General features: G+C 39.5%; 1 protein-coding gene across 2 annotated transcripts; it reads left to right on the plus strand.

Moving 5' to 3' along the window:
- Nucleotides 1-209: 209 nt before the first annotated feature.
- mapk14b (mitogen-activated protein kinase 14b) lies at nt 210-20,690 on the plus strand. 2 transcript variants are annotated; one of them, XM_062443648.1, is made up of 12 exons: nt 210-595; nt 7,639-7,768; nt 11,707-11,765; nt 12,955-13,066; nt 13,645-13,674; nt 13,895-13,942; nt 14,058-14,172; nt 15,111-15,182; nt 16,606-16,685; nt 17,879-17,957; nt 18,216-18,389; nt 18,526-20,690. In XM_062443648.1, the coding sequence occupies exons 1-12, from the start codon at nt 477-479 to the stop codon at nt 18,591-18,593; spliced, it is 1,086 nt and encodes a 361-aa protein (XP_062299632.1). In that variant the 5' UTR covers nt 210-476; the 3' UTR covers nt 18,594-20,690. The 2 variants fall into 2 exon arrangements, with proteins under 2 accessions (XP_062299632.1, XP_062299623.1); XM_062443639.1 differs by lacking the exon at nt 16,606-16,685 and adding an exon at nt 17,235-17,314.
- Nucleotides 20,691-21,155: the final 465 nt, after the last annotated feature.

The raw sequence follows: 21,155 nt of genomic DNA on the forward strand, positions 1-21,155 counted from the left end.
AGTGATTGACAGCGAGGGAGATTCCCACTCATATCCACAACAGCAGGGACGGGTTATCCCCTGGTTTCCCAATAGTGACTAAATTCTCGCGATACAATAGTTGTTGCTGGGGAGCGCGCGGTGACGGAGAGACGTACGCGTTCACGTTTCCGCGCGCCCAGTAGAGAGCGCGAGAGCAGGGCGAAAAATCCAGCGAAAGCTAGTCCAGCCTGACCCAAGCGCAGTCTGTGGAGGAAGTTGGCTCCAGGAACCCCGACGTGCACGGAGAGGCTTTTTTTCTTGCACAACTGCACCTTGTTTGCACGACTGGGCGGCTGAAGTAGTTGAAGAGCGTCTTGGTGGTGAGTTTTCACTGGAGAGCAGCACCGCACCACGTCGTGCCACACGGGGAGGAGGAGAGGAGAGAAGAGGAGACAGGGCTGAAGTTTCCGCTGGCTTGTTTTGTCGCTGCGGGGCTACTGGTGAAATCCGCAGGAATGTCGCAGAACGAGAGACCCACTTTCTACCGACAGGAGCTCAACAAAACCGTGTGGGAGGTCCCGGAGCGCTACCATAACTTATCTCCCGTCGGCTCCGGTGCTTACGGATCCGTATGGTAAGCAGTTGTTGCAGAGTAACTATCGAGAGCACGGTTGCACAACGGATCCCCACCACCCACAGAGGCCCGCCAGAGCTGCCTCCCCGCGGGGCTGCTTATCAATCTGTGTAGGGTGGCAGTGGAAGACCGAGGGGGGTACAACTTGTGCCTTTTGTTTACATTTTCGTACTGTATGAAGTGATAGCGCATCGTGCACGCTTCGGGGCGGCTCGTGTTTTCTCGGCGGGTGGGGATTACTCTTGTTTTTGTGCACATTATTTCGCTTTGCTGTCTTACTTCTCTTGTCCTGTGAACACCTGTTTTGTGACGCTACTTGTACATTTTCAATTGGGTCCTCCACAAGCAAGTATATTTGAATACTTAAGCGTTTAAATGTGCAGGCAAACTGTTTTTAATCAGTCTCTCTCCCTCTCGAAGAAGGGCTCATCAGTGGCATGTCCATGCTTGCATCATCTGCTAAAGTGGTGCCTCTCCTCATGAGGTCTGATCTGGGCTCGTTATACAGTCTGAGTTTACCAACACCCAGACAAACAATCGTCTTCCACTAGAACGGCATTGTCGTCCTGCATGTACAACCTGGTACTTTGTACATCCGCACATTGCATGCATTATGCATTTTTCCAGTTGGGTGCAGCCTGCAGAGTGCCAGAAGGTCACGTGGTTTTCAGAAAGTAGGCCCCCTCGTGCATAGTGAGAGCTTTGAATAGGATCCCGTCCGACGACGATGATGATGACTCTAGAATGATGTCACCCTTTCTCCCGTTGTGGTGCACCCATGACTCACAGTCCCGAGGTGAGGTAGTGGCCTCAGCTATGACGCCTTTTTAGTCATCATCAGGACATGGATGGCATCGTCCTGTAATTATAACTTCACTGTTAATTTTAGTTGAGCCGCTGAGCATGTGTCCAGTTATTAGTGGTGAACAAAAGGATAAAGCATGACCTCATTTCGTACCTAACGCTGTCACTGGGCAAGAAACTACCAGTGCAAACGAGAGACACTTGTGTTTACAACATATTTACTAATTAAAATCTATATAGCACGTATTCCTGTAATGTATGCTAATTATATGCATTTATGTCAGGACTAAGAAGTACTTACAAATGAAAAAGCAGAGTTTATCTTCCCTTAAATCAATTATCTCTGATCAATATCTTTATGTCTGCCCTTGGTGCTCCACAGTTTGCACAGAAAAGGGCAGACTTTATCACTCTAAAGCTGCAACTAATGATTTTTTTCACTTGTGTAAAGTGTCTGAGTATCTTGAAAAGCGCTTTATAAATGTGTTATTGTTATTTTTTTTTAAATATTAGCAGACTTATTTTTCAATCAATCTACTAATCAATCAAAAATTGCATTCTCTGTCTTATTTGCTGCTACTCTGCCGTTGCCTTAATATAGTTGCCTATATTTCACCACCTCAGCAAGGACCTATCATGTTTAAACTCACCTCTTAAAGACTTCATATGGTCACCAAGCCTTTGGAATACTATAGCTTACAATAAAAGAGGTATGAACAGCAGTGCCTTATAAAAACCCCTTCAGAAGGTATCTGAAAAGTATAAATAACCTCACAACACTTACTCTAGCATATCCCGGCTGTTGGTCAGCTGGACATACATGCACAGTCGGTCAGTTGGCAAAGTCTTTGTTGTTGCTGCCATGACTTTCCTCAGGCTCTCAGCTGGAATTCCTCCCAACTTATAAATATGGAAAGTGCACAGACTATGTGGGGCTTTTTAATAGTTTTTCCTTGTCAACCTGCCACTCAGATGCAAGGCTTCTAAGAAAACCAACCCAACACTTTTCCCTTACTTCTGAGCCTTATTTTGTTTGCATTTTAATATCAGACACGGAGGAGATGCAGCATTATTGTGTGGAAAGAGAGTTTGCAGTGAATGCTGCAGGCTGGGATTACAGTATGGACTGTGTGCAAAGTGCCTCGTGTTTTTCACTGCAGATTTATCAGCTGAGCAGAAACAAGTATGAAAACCATACATGCCCACTAGGCATGCATGCATATTAAAGCAAAGGCTCATTCTCAGCTCAATATGGCTCTATAATAGCACACTTTTCTTATTAAATGATGCAGAAATCATCAAAGGCAATCATTAAGTATCAAAACATGGAACACTTCCTTGCAAACATTTTTATAATTGATCTTTGCAAGTACACTCATCCTCAAAACCTATTGACATTTACAACTGCTGCTGACAGTTTTCTGCAAATTTGGAACAAAAAAGTCTGAGCAAGGCATGGTCTTCTTTTCAATTTCTCACTTTTAATAAAAAAACCGGGGCCCAGGAAGTCGCCAGCTTTCACACTTGTGTTTAGGGTAACCTCTGTTTTCTCTGAGGTCTCCTTCACTGTTTTCAGCATCTAGCAGGACGTGCATTTCTTCACCAGTTTGTTTCAGTTTTGAAGCACTTCTTTTTCTTGTTCTCATGCCCACGTGTCCTGTAGTATTTTATTTGTTGACTTAAGAGATAATGTATAGCTTTAGATATTTCACTGATAAGACTGTATTGCAAGAATCTGGTGACAAGGTGCAATATTGTGGCAACTTATGGTTGACACTATTGGTTTTAACTAAATGTGTGCTGACTTGTCTCCAAACAAACAGGGGATTTAAGTTTAAAACCCAGCAATTTTACACGACTTATCACCAGCTTTCAGTCATGTGAGGTACATGACTGAATGCCTCTGTGATGTCAGAAGAGTAAAGCCATTCATTTTAGTATAAAATAATGGATCAGGTTTTAGAGCTTGAACACAATTTAGCTTGCTGACATCATGACTGTTTATAAACTTGAAAGAGAGAACTTTTCAGCTGCCAGCAGCATCCAGGACATCACTGGCTTCCTGCTTTTTAACATATGAACTGCAGGGGAGCATGTGGTTGAATTATGTAAATCCCTATATTTCAGACCGTATAAAAGAAATGAAATATGCCAACTCTGTTTAACCAATGATTTTTAATATTTAAGTTTTTATGCACATATACTCTCAATTGTTCTCTATAAATAACCGTGCAGTTAAAATGTTTTAGATGAACATCTCAGCAAAAATAGCCCAATAGTTTCCCTCAAAAGGCTACAAGTGTACCAGACTAAAACATTTCAACCACGCATGAAAGATGCATAAACTAAGAGATTTCTTTTTAATTCATTATTGTGTAAATGTTTCATCTGAAGTAGTCACATATAAAGAGGAACTTTATGGTTTAGTCATGTTAGACAAGTCAAGGCCTACATAACTTGTTGTCAGTAGGGGAGCTAATCAGTTTCATCTGTGAGATCAGGTGGACACTATGGTTTACCATCAGCAGCAGCTCTGTGAGCAGAGCTGATCAGAAGATGAGTGTGTCTGTGTGTTTATATGCCTGGTAATAATTTGATTACAGCTGGAGGATGGAAATACTGAGATTATTGCAGCTGCCATGTAAACATCATAACCAGGTTATGTTACTGGCACTGAGATCATAATCAGAGTAAACAAGGCTCTTTTAACAGAGCTACACTAATACGTTATTTGGAGTAAATCATATGAGTAAAAATGTCAGTAAAACAAAAACAAAAACTTCACTTACAGATAAAATTGATCATTGTGAGAATAGTCTAGTCTAGTGTTTGCTGACAAAGATATAGATCTGGTGATGTGTCACTAACTACAGGAAAGCTGATGGACAGGGAATGTGGAACTGATAATATTGCTGCTGAACATCCAAAACATGCTCAAAACAACTTGTTCTGCTTCTTGCTGCTTGCTTTTACTGGCCATGGTGTTCTGCCTGACTCTGTTAGTCATAACTATAAACATATTTAAATACTGGTATTTATAACTGCTATTGTCTTGTCAATTGTTTTATGTTTGCAACTTATTATCAAGGTGGCTGTGAAAGCAAACATGCCACTGCTATGTTCATACTTGATTTAAAACGTTGTCAGACATTACAGTTACAATGTGACTATTTGCATGCCAGTCACAAAAAACTTACAGGAACTCAAAACTGAAAGGATTTGTGTGGTGTTCAGTATGTTCACATGCTCACATCATACAGGTTAGATGGGGTATTTCTGCATTTGTCTTTTATGTCGTATGTAGCAGTTAAATGCTTGTAACACAGGTTGTGTTATTAGTAACGTAACTTCCAATCATTGTAAGTACATGCTACAGTGTTGACTTTTATGTCAGATTTAATACTGAAAAGAGCAAAGTGGTGATAATGGGATGTAATTAGAGGCTGGAAAAATGGTAGTTCTTATGTTCTGTTAAGTGGAGATGCACTTAAATACTTAAAGTCACCTTTTCATCCTTTTACAGATGACATAATAGATGACAGTACAATATCGTGTTAGTGTTCTCATTTATATACTTATGACAACACTTAAAATTACAGTCGTGAGGCTGGTATTGTGAGTGTTTGTCGGCAGAAATGTATCCACACTAAAGGTGAAACGATAAGTTGATGAATCAATTAGTTGGTTGAAAGAAAAATAATTGGCAATGATTTAAATAATGGATTAATTAAAAGAAAATTCACGGCAAAACATGATAAATGTTTTTGTTCCAGCTCTTTAAATCTGAGAATTTTCTGTGTATCTTTAGAAAGTGAATATCTGTGATTTTTGGGCTGTACAAAACACGATATTTGAAGACATTACCTTGAGCTCTGTAAAATTAATTACTTTTTGACATTTTATAGACTAAGCAATTAATTGATAAGTTAAAAAAAAACCAACTGGGACGTTAATCAATAATTTAAAAAATGCTGTTTTCAGCCCTAATGCACAAGTCAGACTCTGATAAGGAGCGTTATTTATACATGTATGCATGTAAAGATATGTTTATGCAGTGTTTTCATCTGACTAAAAGCGACAAAATTAATAGATTGCACACAGTTTTGGTGAGTCTGGTGTTTATTTCTGCACTTTAAGGATGACAGTTTAATGCAATAACCTTCATCCTTTTTCTATTTAAGCTCTTGTGCTCCTTATAACAGAAAAAAGTGAAATAGCGACAGGATGGACAGGACAGTGTTGTACAGACCTCTCAAGAAGTGATCTACAGCATAAGTTTGTCTGTATGCTCAGGCAGCCTGTCCGAAAATCACTGCTTCCCTGTGATGCCGGACTCATAACATTGCTCCTTTTACAGCCCACGTTTTTATGGCCATTTGTTATTGCACCTGCATTTATTACAGACTAATTGGACAGGGTAAACTTAGACCTGTTTTGTTTGTCCTGCAGATTAGCAACAGTTTTAAAGGCTGTGCACATGTCACTTTTTTTGTCAGGCAGCTTACGTTTAGTCTTGTGTTTACCAAGAATGGGTTTTCCCTTACAAGTGACACACATACAAGTTGTTCTGCAAGGCTGGAACATAGAGTACACTGAGTGTGGGAGATTATCTCTTACTGGGGAAAACACACTCTTATCTTAATGTTCTTATTATGGAAGTGTGGCACTCAGGATCACAACTCAGTCATCAACACAGATTTATATTCAGTGATTGTGATAGAATAGAACATGTTGAACTCCTGTTCAGTTATGGATATAAGATAAGATGTGAGTTCAAATCCAATCATTGTGTGAAATGAATCTCTTGTCCTCCTTTAATAAGTAGTGTTGACAACTTAATTTAACTGAAAGGTCAATAGTTCAGGCTGTTTTAGTGGCTTTGCTCTCACAACTGCATGAACGTCTTATAACCACTCCCTGCAGCGGCTCCCCAAATCAGTTTCAGTCCGTGATCTAGTTTGCAAAAGCAGTTTGGCCACAGTGAGTGGAAACAGTATGTCTGCAAAAAACTGAGCTCCGATTTTTCTTTTACACTGATTTTGCAATCATCCATTTCTGACGAAGCTTTTAGCGTTTGACCTGGAAGACATGTGGTTTATTGTAAGTGGGTTGTGTTCCCTCAAAGATACAGGAAATGCAGCGATGTCATGCTTCTCGGGGAGGGGGGGCAGGGCCCATCTGCCTCTCTTTATCTCTACCAGTCTCATGTTGTCTCTATCTCTGTCTGTCTGGGGACAAGTGTCTTGATTTTAGAGTTTGTATAAGATTTAGTCCTTGATTGTAGCAGAATAATGTTTACTATCTATCCTTACAGGATATTGTACAACTTTTAGTAACAGCATTCCCTCATTGTTCATTTTACAGCTATAGAACAAGACCACATGTCACTTTTTCTTTTTCGCCACACCTGTTTCAATAACAATGAGGTATTCAGTTACACCATCACACTGAGTGAAATATACAAAGAATGAAAGGATGAATGAGGACCAAAGCACACATTGGACACTCACATTGGACAGCTTCAGCAGAATTAAAGGGCAGGTGCTGAGTTCAAATTGGGAAATAGAGTCACATACCTGATTATTAGACATATTTTTTGTTTGTGTGCGTTATAATTTCTTCATTATGTAGTTAAAATAGTACTTGTAATGTTTTGAAAGATTGGATCCACAAACAGACCTGCTGTAGTCAACAGGGCATTTATTGAATCAGTTAAGAATAATCAATTCTCAAATGGAGCTGTAATAACCCACATTCAGTAGCAAATGGCAAGTGGTCTTAGTCATCGTGGGCTAAGCCAGGCATTTGGGGTTAGCCTATGTTTATAATGCCAGCTCCCTGAAACATGTAAAGAGCATTTTATGAAAAAAAAGATAACGCTGTCTGCTCAGAATCCAAAATATCCCATAAATTCTCCTTCTTGTAAATAATAAGTGGATTTTCATACTCTTGTATTGTTGTACGCAATGCAGCTGATATCTGACAACCAGTTCAGTCATGTTCCCCATACAGCCTCAAGCTGCAGAGTATAATAAGAAGCGAAACCAAGAGCTCAGTGTTATGCAATATTTGCTTTGTTTGCTGGGCTCTTGCCACCTACGCAGTCTAGTGGAATATCTCATCTTCTGTTAAATCAAGGGAATGTTTTAGTTTTTTATACGACAACCTTTATTGGCTGATGAAGCGTGCTTGCTTTTTACATTTAACACCAGTTTTCAAACTCTTTGTTTGTCTTTCAGTTCAGCATATGACGAGAAGGCAGGCGTGAAGGTAGCAGTGAAGAAGTTGTCCAGACCCTTCCAGTCCATCATCCACGCAAAGAGAACATACAGAGAGCTGCGGCTGCTCAAACACATGAAGCACGAGAATGTAAGTCACCTGCAACCGACCCACCCCCAACCCCCAACCTCAAATCTCCTGACTCCTCCATTTATGTGAGTATTTTTATATAGCTTTACAAATCAGGAGGGATCTTTAAGAGAAAAAAAGTATGTTAATGAAGTTGCTACAGGTTTGCACACTGAGTGCCAACATGAAAAAGCAGTCATCACTCACCACTGCTTACCTCATTACACTGACTGTATTTCTGTTGACTTGTGGCAGATAGTAACTGAGCTCATTGAAATCTGCCTTCAGGAACGTAGCTATGAGACGGAAACTAGAAACTGAAACTACAAAACAGGAAATAAACAGCCATGTTTGACAGTTCAAGCTGTAAAATAGTTGCAAGAGAATCCAAATTGTAAGTGTAAAGTTAACCTTTTAGTTGCCTCAAAAGTTAAGATTTTTGTTCACATGGGCTTCTTTTTGAGGTAGCAACCCCACTTAAGGGCACTGTAATGTACTGTGTACACCCACAGGATGGGCATTTGTTGACAAACTGTGGTTTTGACATAGTCACAACAACCCACAGTCACCCAGTTCACTAGGTAACCGTCAGTATGTACATGCGTGCATCGATAGACAGACATTCACTCTGTGAACCTCTGAGGAGTGGAGTAGACAGGTGAACTGCAGAGCAGAGCACGGGGCGTGACTTAGCACATCACTCTCCCTCTAGCTGACCTGACAGGCCACAACAGGCGTTAAACACTATCATTGGATTTACAGAATATCTACACAATGTAGCCTAAAGTGGTTTCTAGTGTCAGTTTCACCCATGTCAGTATAAACACACATTGCTGGCCTCAAGCAAAGATGGGCTGTGGTCGGTGTGATGTCCTGTTAGAAAAGGTTTTCCCTGCGAGTGATCAAAGCATGTTGGTCTGTACCGCTGAGTGAGTAGTGAGTCACCAAACAGGTTTACAAGTGCAGTCCCATCATCCTCTGTTTGTTACAGCAAACAGAGGTTTAAAGATTTATATCGTTTTACTTCAGGGCAGTGGCTTTAGTTCCTCTTCTGCAATAACTGCTCTGTTTTGGTTTTCTATGTCCGTATGTGTGCATGCAGACACCTGCCCACAAACAAAACACAATCACAGTTCCTAGATGCTGTTATAGAAAGGTACTAACATTGTATGCCATCCAGTGCTTCGAGCTCATACTTTGACCAAATAGTGTGGTTTTCAGTAAGTCAATTGGGTTGAGTAAGACTAGAGGTTTCTGTTAGCGCTGGCTTCTTTTGAGGGGGAAAAAAAGGTGGAAGTTTACACTGTGAAGAGTTTGCTCAGTAGTTATGTGTTGTATTACAATGTAAGCCATTGTAATAGCTGGAAAAGGCATGTTATCAGTGCTTACTGATGAGTGACAGGGTGACAGGGTGAAATGGTGCTATCATAAACCTGCAGGCGCAGTGAAGTGAAGCAATTTTAAATGACGTACACACGCACACACAGAGGAAAAAAGAGCTTGCAGCTTGAAGAAGTTTGGAAAATTTCAAAGGGGAAAACCCAACAGCAATTTAGGGCCGACAGTACAGCAGATCTCACGGTGAGATGAAAAACCCATCTCTTGACAGTTTATTTAATTTCATATGAATATTACTTTACATTCTCCTAATTGTCTTGAAGAACCCATTTCACACCCTGGAATTCATGCATTGCCTCTTCAGACTCTCGAAATGCGGTCACAGCATATGTTTGTGTCTCATCAGCCTAATAAATGAGTGAGAGGAGATTATTAGCAACATGACTTAGGATTGTTGATACTCGAAGCATGCAGAAACAGCTTTAAAAATAGTCAGAATCAGAAGCTGCGGTGCAGGAGTTAAATGTTAAATAGATGAGATACAGGGGACACATGCAGTTTGTGCTTGCATGCACATGTGTTAAGATGAAATTCTTCTAAAATTCAGGCCTCTTTATCTTGAGAAAAGTTTCCCATGAAAAATCACATCCCTTGCCAAAACATAATTTAAACTAGCTGTGGTTCAGTCTGTGCACACTCAGCTCACACAACATAACTTGTACTGAACACTGTTTTCTATACAAGCTCTTATTTTGATGCAGGAAGAGCTTGAGCGCTCCTGTTGTGGTATTAGTGCTGCATGGTGCACTGGCACTGCTTATAAAATACCTCTGTGCATTCATTTGAAAAACAAGTTCTACAGAGGACGAGGATTATGCAGAATCAATGCCTACAGTATATCTCTGTGCTTATTGCAAAATGTTGTTGTTAAAAAAATATAGATAAATATGTCTAATAATGTTTGATATTTTACATAATAGAAATGCAGTTAGGTTTTTTTTCTAGTCTGATGATGCAGACACCTTATTTAATGAGTTATAATGTTGTTTGTGATCATTAATGAGCATGTTGTTGTCAGATTCGGTTGCAGCTTAACAGGGGAAATTGCATCAAGCTGTGTTTTTTGCTCCTAAATCATCAAAGTGATTTTAATACCTACCTATGCTTTACATGGAGAGGGATTCTGTGTTTCGCTCACACTGTTGCCAGGAGACTCTCCGGGTTTTGATTTTGGAAAGCCTGTGCAGACCAATCAGCTGTTTGTCGTGGCTCTGGTCCACCAATGAGCTGTAGTTTTGTGCCCTGTGTGGGCGAGCTGCTGCTGTGTTTTTTTTAATACCTATCCACCTCAGTCTCTCTCCAGGGGGGCGGGGGCAGGGATGGCACCCCTGGCTTCAGGCCAGCGTGCCTGCATGTATGAGTACAAGTGTTAATGTAATACACACACACACACACACACACACACACACACACACACACACACACACATAGACATATGATCATCCTCCGTCTTTGTTCTTCCTTCCTTCACTATGTTCAAACCTGAAGCTCATAAAAACTAGTTTGTTATGCATATGTATTGTAGTAGAGGTGCAACTAATGCTTATTTTCATTATCGATTAATCGTTTGGTCTATAAAATGCTTGAAAACAGTAAAAAATGTTTTTCACAGCCTCTTGCAGCTCATCCAATTACCTGTTTTTGTTCAACCAACCATCTCACAATCCAAACATATTGAATTTACTGTCACACAAGACCAAGAATAACCATCACAAATGATAAGCTAGAGCTGGAATGTATTTGGCATGTTCTACTTTAAACATGACTTCAATGATTAATCAATTATTACTTGCCTATCCATTGTAGTGCTTGAAAAATAAGTTTTAAAAAAAGAGTAAAAGATCTTGCAAATGACACTTTAACACATGTAAACCCTTTGAAATGTTAGTGAAGTGTAACACATTCAGAAGTTGGAACAAATGGCCATTGTTGCACCAAGCATATGAAACCAGTTAGATGTAACCCAATCTAATATGATACATGACTTCTCTGCTAGTGTAAAAAATACTTTCCTTTGTTAACACTTAGACACACCATTAGCACATTACTGGTGCCTGTCCTTTCAGCTTGATACACAAACATAACTAGATAATGTTCCTCCGCTTCCTGTGAAATCATATCTGTTGTGGTTATCTGCCCCATTTATGCAATTAAACCACTTCATAACCAAAATAAACCACAGGGATAATCTAGTGGACGTCATTAAGTATAAAAGCAAGTCCTTGAAACTGGAGGAGTGTAACAAAGCAAAACTGGACCACCTGTTTGACTAAATAAAATCAAAGTCAATATATTGCAGGACAGGATAATATCAAGCTTGTAATTCAGTAAACACCTGGTTGAAATGTCACACAGTTTAGAAGTGACACTAGAGCTGCTGTTTGTTGTTTTGTTGTCCTCATTGACCCTACCGGTGTCTGTGGGATCAAAGGGGAAATTAAATATAATGAATAAAGCACTGACACTCAATGAAAACCATACTTTTGTTAAATATGAATATGTGTAATATAACACACTTTTGCTGATGTGTTCTGACCTTTGACCTCTCCTTTTGTCTTCAGGTGATCGGTCTATTAGATGTTTTCACACCAGCGACGAGCTTAGAGGAGTTCAATGATGTGTAAGTCACACTTTCTATGTCTGTTTACTCCTGCCTTTTAGTTCTTTCCTTTGCCTCTGACTCCTTGATATCTTTTTCTTTTGATCTCTTTCTCCTCCTCTCTTCAGCCTCAGCTTCTTCTATAGCTTTAGTTTCCAATGAAACAATTCATATCAGCAGATGATTGCAAGATTAAGATTAAAAGTGAGGCTGGTGCTATAAAGGCAATATAATAATCCTGCATAACTTCATTAAAGTCCAGCATGTGGCGAGTTTTACCAAGGTGAATGTAGAGTGAACATGTGCACTATGCACATCATGGCTAGTCTCCATGGTAACAGCCATCTGGCAGACTCGTGTGTGTGTGTGTGTGTGTGTGTGTGTGTGTGTGTGTGTGTGTGTGTGTGTGTGTGTGTGTGTGTGTGTGTGTGTGTGTGTGTGTGTGTGTGTGTGTGTGTGTGTGTGTGTGTGTGTGTGTGTGTGTGTGTGTGTGTGTGTGTGTGTCTGCGTGTGTGTGTCTGCAGAATACTCAATCAGCGTCCTTGAATTCTCTGCATGGTGTGATGTCATCAGCATGTTGCACATTTATTGAAATGTGAGATGAAGCTGTACAGACACACAATCGCAATCACAGACATACAACACTGTAAATGTGACCTTTCTTTCTGGTGACGAGTACGATGGTGAAATCTAACCCCTGTGTAATGCACGGCAGAGAAGCAGATGTGCACACACAATGCCCACACGGCAGTTTATAAGTGCTGTCTTGTTGTAGAATGAGGTCAGATTGAGCGGATATACACAATAATTGGCCTTTTCCAGCTGATCTCTTGGCTATATGCCATTAACACTGCAGTATCAAGAAAGGCATCCAGCATCTTCCTGCCATTGCTCTTTCCAACCTTTTTATATCACTTTCTTACCCGTTTTCTCTTTCTTAAAGTTCATGAATTATATATGAACACTTTTTTTTCATATAGGAGTTGTTGCACAGAATAGAAATACAGACAAGTTGTAAACAATGTCATGTATATTAAATAGTTTTTACAAGTAGTAATAACTGTTCATAATAAAGTTAAAAAAAAGAAGCTTTATAACATATGTAATAATGGTAAGTAGAAATAAATGAAATAAAGTAAGCTGTAGAAGATGAAGACAGACGTGCCAGAAGAAGTTGGACACTACATCTGACTGACTGTATAATTTGCAGGTACTTGGTGACCCATCTAATGGGGGCAGACCTGAACAACATCGTCAAGTGTCAGAAGCTGACTGATGACCACGTCCAATTCCTCATCTACCAGATTCTCAGAGGCTTAAAGGTCAGTTAAGCTCCCAGTGTAACACGATTTCTCAGCTTGACACTGACCTCTTATACCCAGCTTATCAGTAAACTTTATTAAACCACTTAAGTGAGGTTATATTAAAAGTACAATTCTTTATTTCAGATTTTATTGAGTAGAAATGGCACAATATTAGAAATGTAAGAAACCTTTATGATTCGGCATGTATGAAACCATCAGATCGTTGTTGGTTTCAGCTAAAGTTTTGGTCTTAGGTTTTTCTGCAAGCTGTTGAAGTTATGGTGCCTGGTAATGAATTCTGTATTGAACTTAACTAAAGTAAGAAGGACTGAGGTCAAGGTATCTGAGGAAGAAGTTATTGTAAATCATAAAAGTACCATTTGTCCCCATGATTGCTTCACATGCTGTGCTCGATTTCGGCACATCGGAAGTGAGTAGCAGTGAAATAGCAGAAACTGGAGTAGTTTTGTTAACTTTTGTATCTGTGAAACATGGAATCACACACAGAAGCACAGTGAGCTCCCATTATTACCAAAAAATTGCAAATAAAATGCACTTCACTGTAATCATCATTATTTTATTTTTTTCTCCCATAGTACATCCATTCTGCAGACATCATCCACAGAGTAAGTTGTGACACTGTTGCATGTGTTTTATAAAAGGCTCTGAAGTCTGAATACATGTCTGGTGATACTTCACTTCTTGAAGTGGAATCAGTTACAAGGTCCCATTAACAGTCATTATCAAAAGGCTGAAACAATAAATACTATCTGTCCTATATGGTGTGTGTATGGTGATACTGCTCTGTTGCTCGTCATCATTTCCTTCTTTCTTTTTTCTCCTCAGGATTTAAAGCCCAGTAATCTGGCCGTGAATGAAGACTGTGAGCTCAAGGTTAGTGTCAACTTGAAATGTATAGAATTTGGAAGGTGTTGAATGATGTTTCCTCATCTCACTTTCCCCTTATGCCTCTGTGCTTCTTTTACACTCAAACATCTTGATCTCTCAGATCCTGGATTTTGGTTTGGCACGGCACACAGATGATGAAATGACAGGCTATGTAGCCACCCGGTGGTACAGAGCCCCAGAAATCATGCTCAACTGGATGCACTACAACATGACAGGTATACACACACACACACACATTTTGTCATAATGTTTTGCACTGAGAGGAAATTAAACGTTACGTCATGTGCAATTTCACATAAATGACATTTTGTTGAAATAGGTCACAGACATCAGTGTGTTTTTGGGTGCAATTGGTCACAGAGTTCACAATTCAACATGACATAAGGGCAGACAAATATTGAGAAGAAAATAACTAAAATATATTTTGTTTGCAATATAAACACACCATTTCACCAGATATATGTAGCTTTTTCTTCTGTAGTGCAAATTGTTAAAAATATACAGTATTACACAAGAAATGATTAGAGTGAATTTGGAGGAACTAGGACAACGTTGAATTTCCTGGTTGACTCAACATAATGAGACATTTTCCTCAGTGAATGGTATTTTATTCCGCTTTGCACTTTTCATATGTGACTTTGTGTTGGTGTTGTAAATCTCCACTTAAAGAACATGTGTGACACTGTAAGACACTGTTGACAGAGTGCCTGTTTTGCTCTACATTTTCTTTTTAAAACCAAAATATTTCCAAAAAGCAGTTTTATTTTCTTCTTTTTTTAAACAATCATTCATTCAAGTGTCTTGTGCACTAAATTTAAATGCATAATCACACAAAACACTTTTTTTCATTATATGCATTCCCAATTTATTGTAATATTAAACCTTATAAAAAAGATGAACTATGAAAGACTCTGAAATAAAACAAAGATTTAAAGAGCCTTGTACTGATCATATAAAGGTGCAGCTTATTTGCATCATTTTGGTCTGTCGTGCAGCTGAAAAGCTTGAGCTTGGTGAAAAAAGATAACTAAAGACACTTTGTACAAAAAGTGAAAATGAATTTAATGTGACCAATAAATATGAAATAGACAGGTTGTATCATGCTCTTAAACAAACATTCACTATCCTGCATGTTTCCTTTTCATTGTAATAGTGGATATCTGGTCGGTGGGCTGCATCATGGCTGAACTACTTACTGGTCGGACGCTCTTCCCTGGCACAGACCGTATCCTTCCATCAATGTCACTGCTGTGCAAAAATTAAGTGGCTCCTTGGAGTCAACCTCTAGGTCTCTGGTAAATGTCCAAGGTGGCAGATGGATGCATAAAGCTCTTGTATGTATATCCTGTACTTGATTAGATTTATAGATTAACTGCATGAGTTTTATTGTAACCTGCATTCAAGGCCTTTACCCAGACCCACACAAACCCCTCAGTATTTCAAACACACTCAAAATGTTACCTGTTTTCAAGCACACTCAAAAGCATTGCTGACTATTGACTTTTGTGAGCTGCATGCCATAATAGTGAAGTGTGTGTGTGTGTGTGTGTGTGTGTGTGTGTGTGTGTGTGTGTGTGTGTTAGGAGTTAGTCCCCTGTGGTCTATGACTCAGCACTGCCCACTGTTGTCTCTGCTGCTTCTCCACAATACGGTTCACCTTCCTGTTTCCCTTCAACAGAACTACCCATACACAGCAGCAGAGCTCAAAGTTGTTTTACAAAGAACACACAGTCATTGTTATTAGGACACACTGACACACACATCTTCAAACACAGAACTTGGCACACAGTTCTGAGGTCAAAAACATGGGCTGGCTGTTGTATAACAGGTTTGAAATTCCTGCTCTAGATGATCAATCAAGCCATCCACCCCCTCACTGCATGCTCCGTGGGTGTGTGTGTGGTCGAATACGTGCCATCTCACCAAATCTAAATCACCAGCAGGGGTGGTAGAGCTACCCACCTACGGAGCTCATCTGAATACACAGAGCAGGCTAGTCTGTCTCCTCATCCTTCTCAATGAAGGTGATCTCTGCACACGTGTACACAGGCTACAGGTGTGTGGTAGGCAAAATGAAATCATCCTCAAAACTGCACATTAAAACTGTGTGGAGAGGCTTATTTTTGGCTTTTTGCCTTATTTTGCCAATACATTGTGTTAAACTCTTGACTTTTAATGTGGATTTACAGTCTATTAAAGATGGCCAGCACATTCATTTATTAATGATTATTCAAAGTTGTGCTAACTTCCAAACATCAGTGATTCTGAAATTGACTTCAGTATGTTGTTGGCTTGCATTTTGCCATTTAAAAAAAAAAATGTTGCATTGATTGCATAATGACCTAACATTGCATGACATGAAAAGAGGAAAACGACTTTCCTTATGTTTTGCGTTCTTAATCAGCACTGAGGATCTGTGGTGTTCATGGAAATTTCTTATTCTTTCAGTATTTATTAAGTATTGTTGAACACATGCCAGTTGCTACTATCTGGGTTAACTTTTTTTTCCTTTTCCTTTTTACCTCAGAATCAAAGAAGGAAAGATTTTTCAGGCACAGATGACAGCTTTGACTGTTAAACCTCTCACCCCTCTCTCCTTATCCAACACCCTCCATCCCTTCCTGTTTTCCTTCATGTGAGTGTGGTAGACATTGATCAGTTGAAGCTTATAATGATGCTGGTTGGAACCCCAGGGCCTGAGCTCTTGATGAAAATCTCTTCAGAGTCTGTGAGTTTTGAGCACCGACCCATCCAGTTTTGTTGCTCTGCTCCTCTTGCCTGTGTTTGTGTTGCCTCTGTGTTGCCCTGGCAAGAGCTAGTGAGTCTCCTACTTTTTTCACACTGCACCTCTTTATGCTCTAAAAATGTGTTTTCTAAATGGCTTTATTGCACTTGAGCACAAGGCTTTGATTCCCACTTCTCTTTAGCATGTACTATGAGCTCATACTAATCTCTTTATATGACAGAGTAAGAGGCCACTAGTGCAGCTCTGGGCTACAGTGTCCATAAATCTCTGTAAATACCTCAATACTCCATTACAGGTTATAGTCTGTCAAGGGTTGCTGTATGTCAAAACTAAGAAACTGTCTTTGTGTGTGTGTGTGTGTGTGTGTGTGTGTGTGTGTGTGTGTGTGTGTGTGTGTGTGTGTGTGTGTGTGTGTGTGTGTGTGTGTGTGTGTGTGTGTGTGTGTCCCCTCTTCCACCTCCTCATACATAAACTCCTAACCACCCCATGCTCTATGACTTGTTATGATGCCCCTTGACCCAGAAGCTGTAGATATAAACCAGCTGCAGCAGATAATGCGCCTGACGGGGACGCCCCCAGCCTCCCTCATAAGCAGGATGCCCAGCCATGAGGTGAGATACGTGCGCCTCCTGCCCTCCCACACCCACTGGCTCTTCCCCAGCTGGAATCTGTGGGGTGGCGTTCGAGCCTCAGACGTCTAATAGCTGATACTCACGTTTACATCCAAGACAAATACTGTACCGATAGACTTGATGTATTGTTTTAAAGTATTTCCTCCCATTCTTTTTGCATTGTCTGTGTATTAGCCCCTGCTCTCACTCCACTTGTTCCCCGTTTCCTCTCTGACTCACCATGCTTGTCACAGCGAGGCTTCCAAGAGTGCTTTGCCAGAGCAGCCAGTGTATTCTGATCGGCAATCTGTCTCGATCCTTGGAAACACATCTAGAATCTTAAAAATTGGGGCATGTTGATTTATGTGTGAGATTTGGGTTTTAAATTAATTGACAGTGCTCACAGCATGCCTTACTATAAGGATGTGCAGTTTAAGTCATTTTCATATCAGGCAAATTTTGTAAATGAAAGTTTTTCAAATGATTTTGAATTTTCAGTCGTGGTGCCATTTTATTTCTTTATGATCTTCTACAGTTTAGCTGTTTTGTTCATTTTTCTCACAGGCAAGGAACTATATCAACTCACTTCCCCATATGCCCAAGAGGAACTTTGCTGATGTATTTATTGGTGCCAACCCTCTTGGTGAGTTGCTTTTTCAGCGTCTTCCACACTGACACCACTTCTGGCTCACTGAGGCCCTCTAGTGGTATCACGAAGTCCCTGTTTTGATGTTGAGGGTTTTATTCAATTACTGTATGTCTGTCCAGTAGAAAAATATACTTTTCATAGCTTTGTATTAACAGTTTTAATGCTAGATTAGAAAAGAGGGTTTGGATGATTCTTAATAGAGTCTTTGTATGTCTTTCTTCTTTCACACTCGTCATTGTTGCCGCGCTCTAGCGGTAGACTTGCTGGAGAAAATGCTGGTGCTGGACACAGACAAGCGGATCACAGCGTCCGAGGCTCTGGCCCACTCTTACTTTGCCCAGTACCACGATCCAGAAGATGAGCCTGAAGCAGAGCCGTATGACCAGAGCTTTGAAAGCCGTGAGCTGGAAATCGAGGAATGGAAGAGTAAGTTGGCATGTTGTTGATAGTTGAGTCATGTGTTTGTTAAGAGAATTTGAACTGCTGGGAGAAAAAAACAGGTTATGTATTCAAAAATATGTAAATAACTACAAATATAAATCCCCCCTTTTTTATCTGTCAGGGTTAACTTATGAGGAGGTAGTCAGCTTTGAGCCACCTTCGTTTGATGGAGACGAGATGGAATCGTGAGGAGGGCGGCAACCATTGTTTTCCAAGAAACACTCTTTAAGGACTATCAGTCTAATGTGACTATCCACCACTCTCCTCACACACACACGCACAACCACGACATTCAAGTGCCTGCCGTCATTCATCTCCGGGGGACGTTGCGATTTCAGGGATAAAACTTCCCGTTCATCCCGTCCTTCACTTTTTGCTGGTTTTGTTACTTTCTCTTTGCAGCCAAATGCGCTGAGGCAGACTTTAATCCTCCTTTATATTTTTAGTGAGTTTTTACATCAGACATTTATTATTTATATAGTGTCCCCTCTTTGATACAGAAAACGAGTATTTACATTTCAGTATCTTAAAGCGAATTGGATTCTGTATTTTATAAAGTTATACAACTTAGCAGGAATTAACACTGAATGAAAAATAAGTTGGATTGAGTAGTTTGAAACAGTGATGTGTCTAAAATGTATCTTTCCTCCAAACATTAGAATTACATGTTATTTCTATCAGTGCAGAGACCTGATAAATATGTGTAAATATGACAGCAAACAGTATTTGTACAGAAGTACTTCAGTCAAACGAGTTACCACATTGGTGTAATAGTCATAGCTGATCCCTTGCACAGTATGAATTTTATAACCAGAGTTTAGTCAGATATGCCATATAAAGAAATATGTAATTTAATACAAGTATGTATTATAGCATTGGCTAGAAATATGTGAAATATTTACTTCTCAATGGCACAGATTCAAGGCACAGATTCAAGGCTTGTTTTTCTTGTAGAATTCAAGGATTTACAGCTTCCCTTTTTTAACAGAAGTCTGAGTTTGGAAAAAGTGTGTATCCATTAGCTCATTTCACTCACACACATTTTAGATTATAGTCTCTACTCCTTTTGCTCTGTATAAATTCTTCTTTTAGCACTTCTGTTGTTTCAGAGGAATGTTTCAGCATACAGTCACCCTTATCACAACCTGCAGTACCACTCAAGCATGATAAAGCCAGAAGTGGCTTGTTAGTTTTGATATTTGGTGTTTTACATCATATCATCTGACAATGTACTTTAATCATATTGCATTTATAAAACATAGTACTATTAATGTTTATTGAATGTTGGGGGCGCCAGTCTGCCCTGTATTTATGATCTCTTGTCATGTTTGTATATCGATGTAAAAGAGAATATTATTTGTCAGAATTTAAGGTTCTTTTTATTATTTATGGAGAGCTCACTGTATCGGAAACCAAATGTATCATCAATAATCTAATACGTCAGTTAAGCCGTTGTGACTGCAGTTACAGCTTGTATCAGAGCCAACAATGTCGTTAAATTGTTGAGGACAACTATAACTTTTCCAATCAGATTCACATTCTCTATGTGCTTCAAGTACATCTTGCATTGGCAGACAAACCACTACTCTTTACACTCCCATTTCTTTAGTGTAAAACATTGATGGAGAAAAAAAAGAAGTGTTTTTTTGTTTCAAGTAATGTTTTTCATGTGAATTATTTTCACATGTGCCATACAAGCTTTATCCACAGTTGCTCTGGCTAATCAATCACACAATATCAGTGTCTTCAGTTTCATCAGGATCTGCTTGTTCCCATGTAGTGCTTTTTCTGATGTATTATTTTATTATTTGTGTGTTCAAATCAAGATTTGATGTTATTCTGTGATTCTGAAATATTAATTGTTTTTTGGGTAATGCTAGAAACATATTTGTCATTCAGTTGAATAATTTAGTAGGGCACATGTTTGTGGGAAAGAGTGTACGTTTACTCACTGGATGCTGAAGGGCAAAGCTGAAGCCTCATTGTTTGTAATTAAAACAACCGCATCAGTTTGATAGGATATTTATCTCGTCCATATCCCAATGTCAATAGTTAATTTGGTCATTGGTTATGCTTTCTTTGCCTGAAATGTGTTCCTATCTTTTTACTATGTTCTATACCACATGTACCAAGACAGCAGGCCACGCCACCTGTAAATACCACCATTAGAAAATAAAAGCTACTATTTTTCAAACCTGTAACAGTGTACAGTTATGTTGTGCCACAGTTTAGCATGCTGGTACCAGTAGGCAGCAGCATAGCATCAATACAACAAAACCTGTAAGAAAGTGAGTGAAAGTGAAGAAAGACAGACATAATTAAAATGTAAATAAAACTAAGGTTGTATTGAGTTTATTAAAGGAGTCTCTCCAGGTTTCACAGATCAAATAAAACAACAAAATATGGGTACTCACATAAACACACAGGTAGAATAATCCTCATAGAATAGATACACAACAATAACAGAATCAAGGTTACCTGTCAGGTAGAAGTCAGTTGAGTCTGTAAAGGGTTAGAATAAATATGCATGAAGTAAGAAAAAAGAGTCAGTGTATGTCCTCAGTATGTTAGACCTGCTTTAGGTGAGACACCTTCACAGTGTAAAAACAGATTGCTGTCTGAATGCTTCATGCAGGCAGATGGCTAATTTGATGCTTTCCTCAGCTGCACTTATGGGCTCTCACTGTAATTTGATACTAGTGATATTTATGAAGGCCCATGGAAGAATAAAATGCTAGAAATCCTCAAAAT

The sequence above is a fragment of the Scomber scombrus genome, chromosome 3 (assembly GCF_963691925.1).
Source record: "Scomber scombrus chromosome 3, fScoSco1.1, whole genome shotgun sequence".
In the NCBI taxonomy this organism is placed as follows: Eukaryota; Metazoa; Chordata; class Actinopteri; order Scombriformes; family Scombridae; genus Scomber; species Scomber scombrus.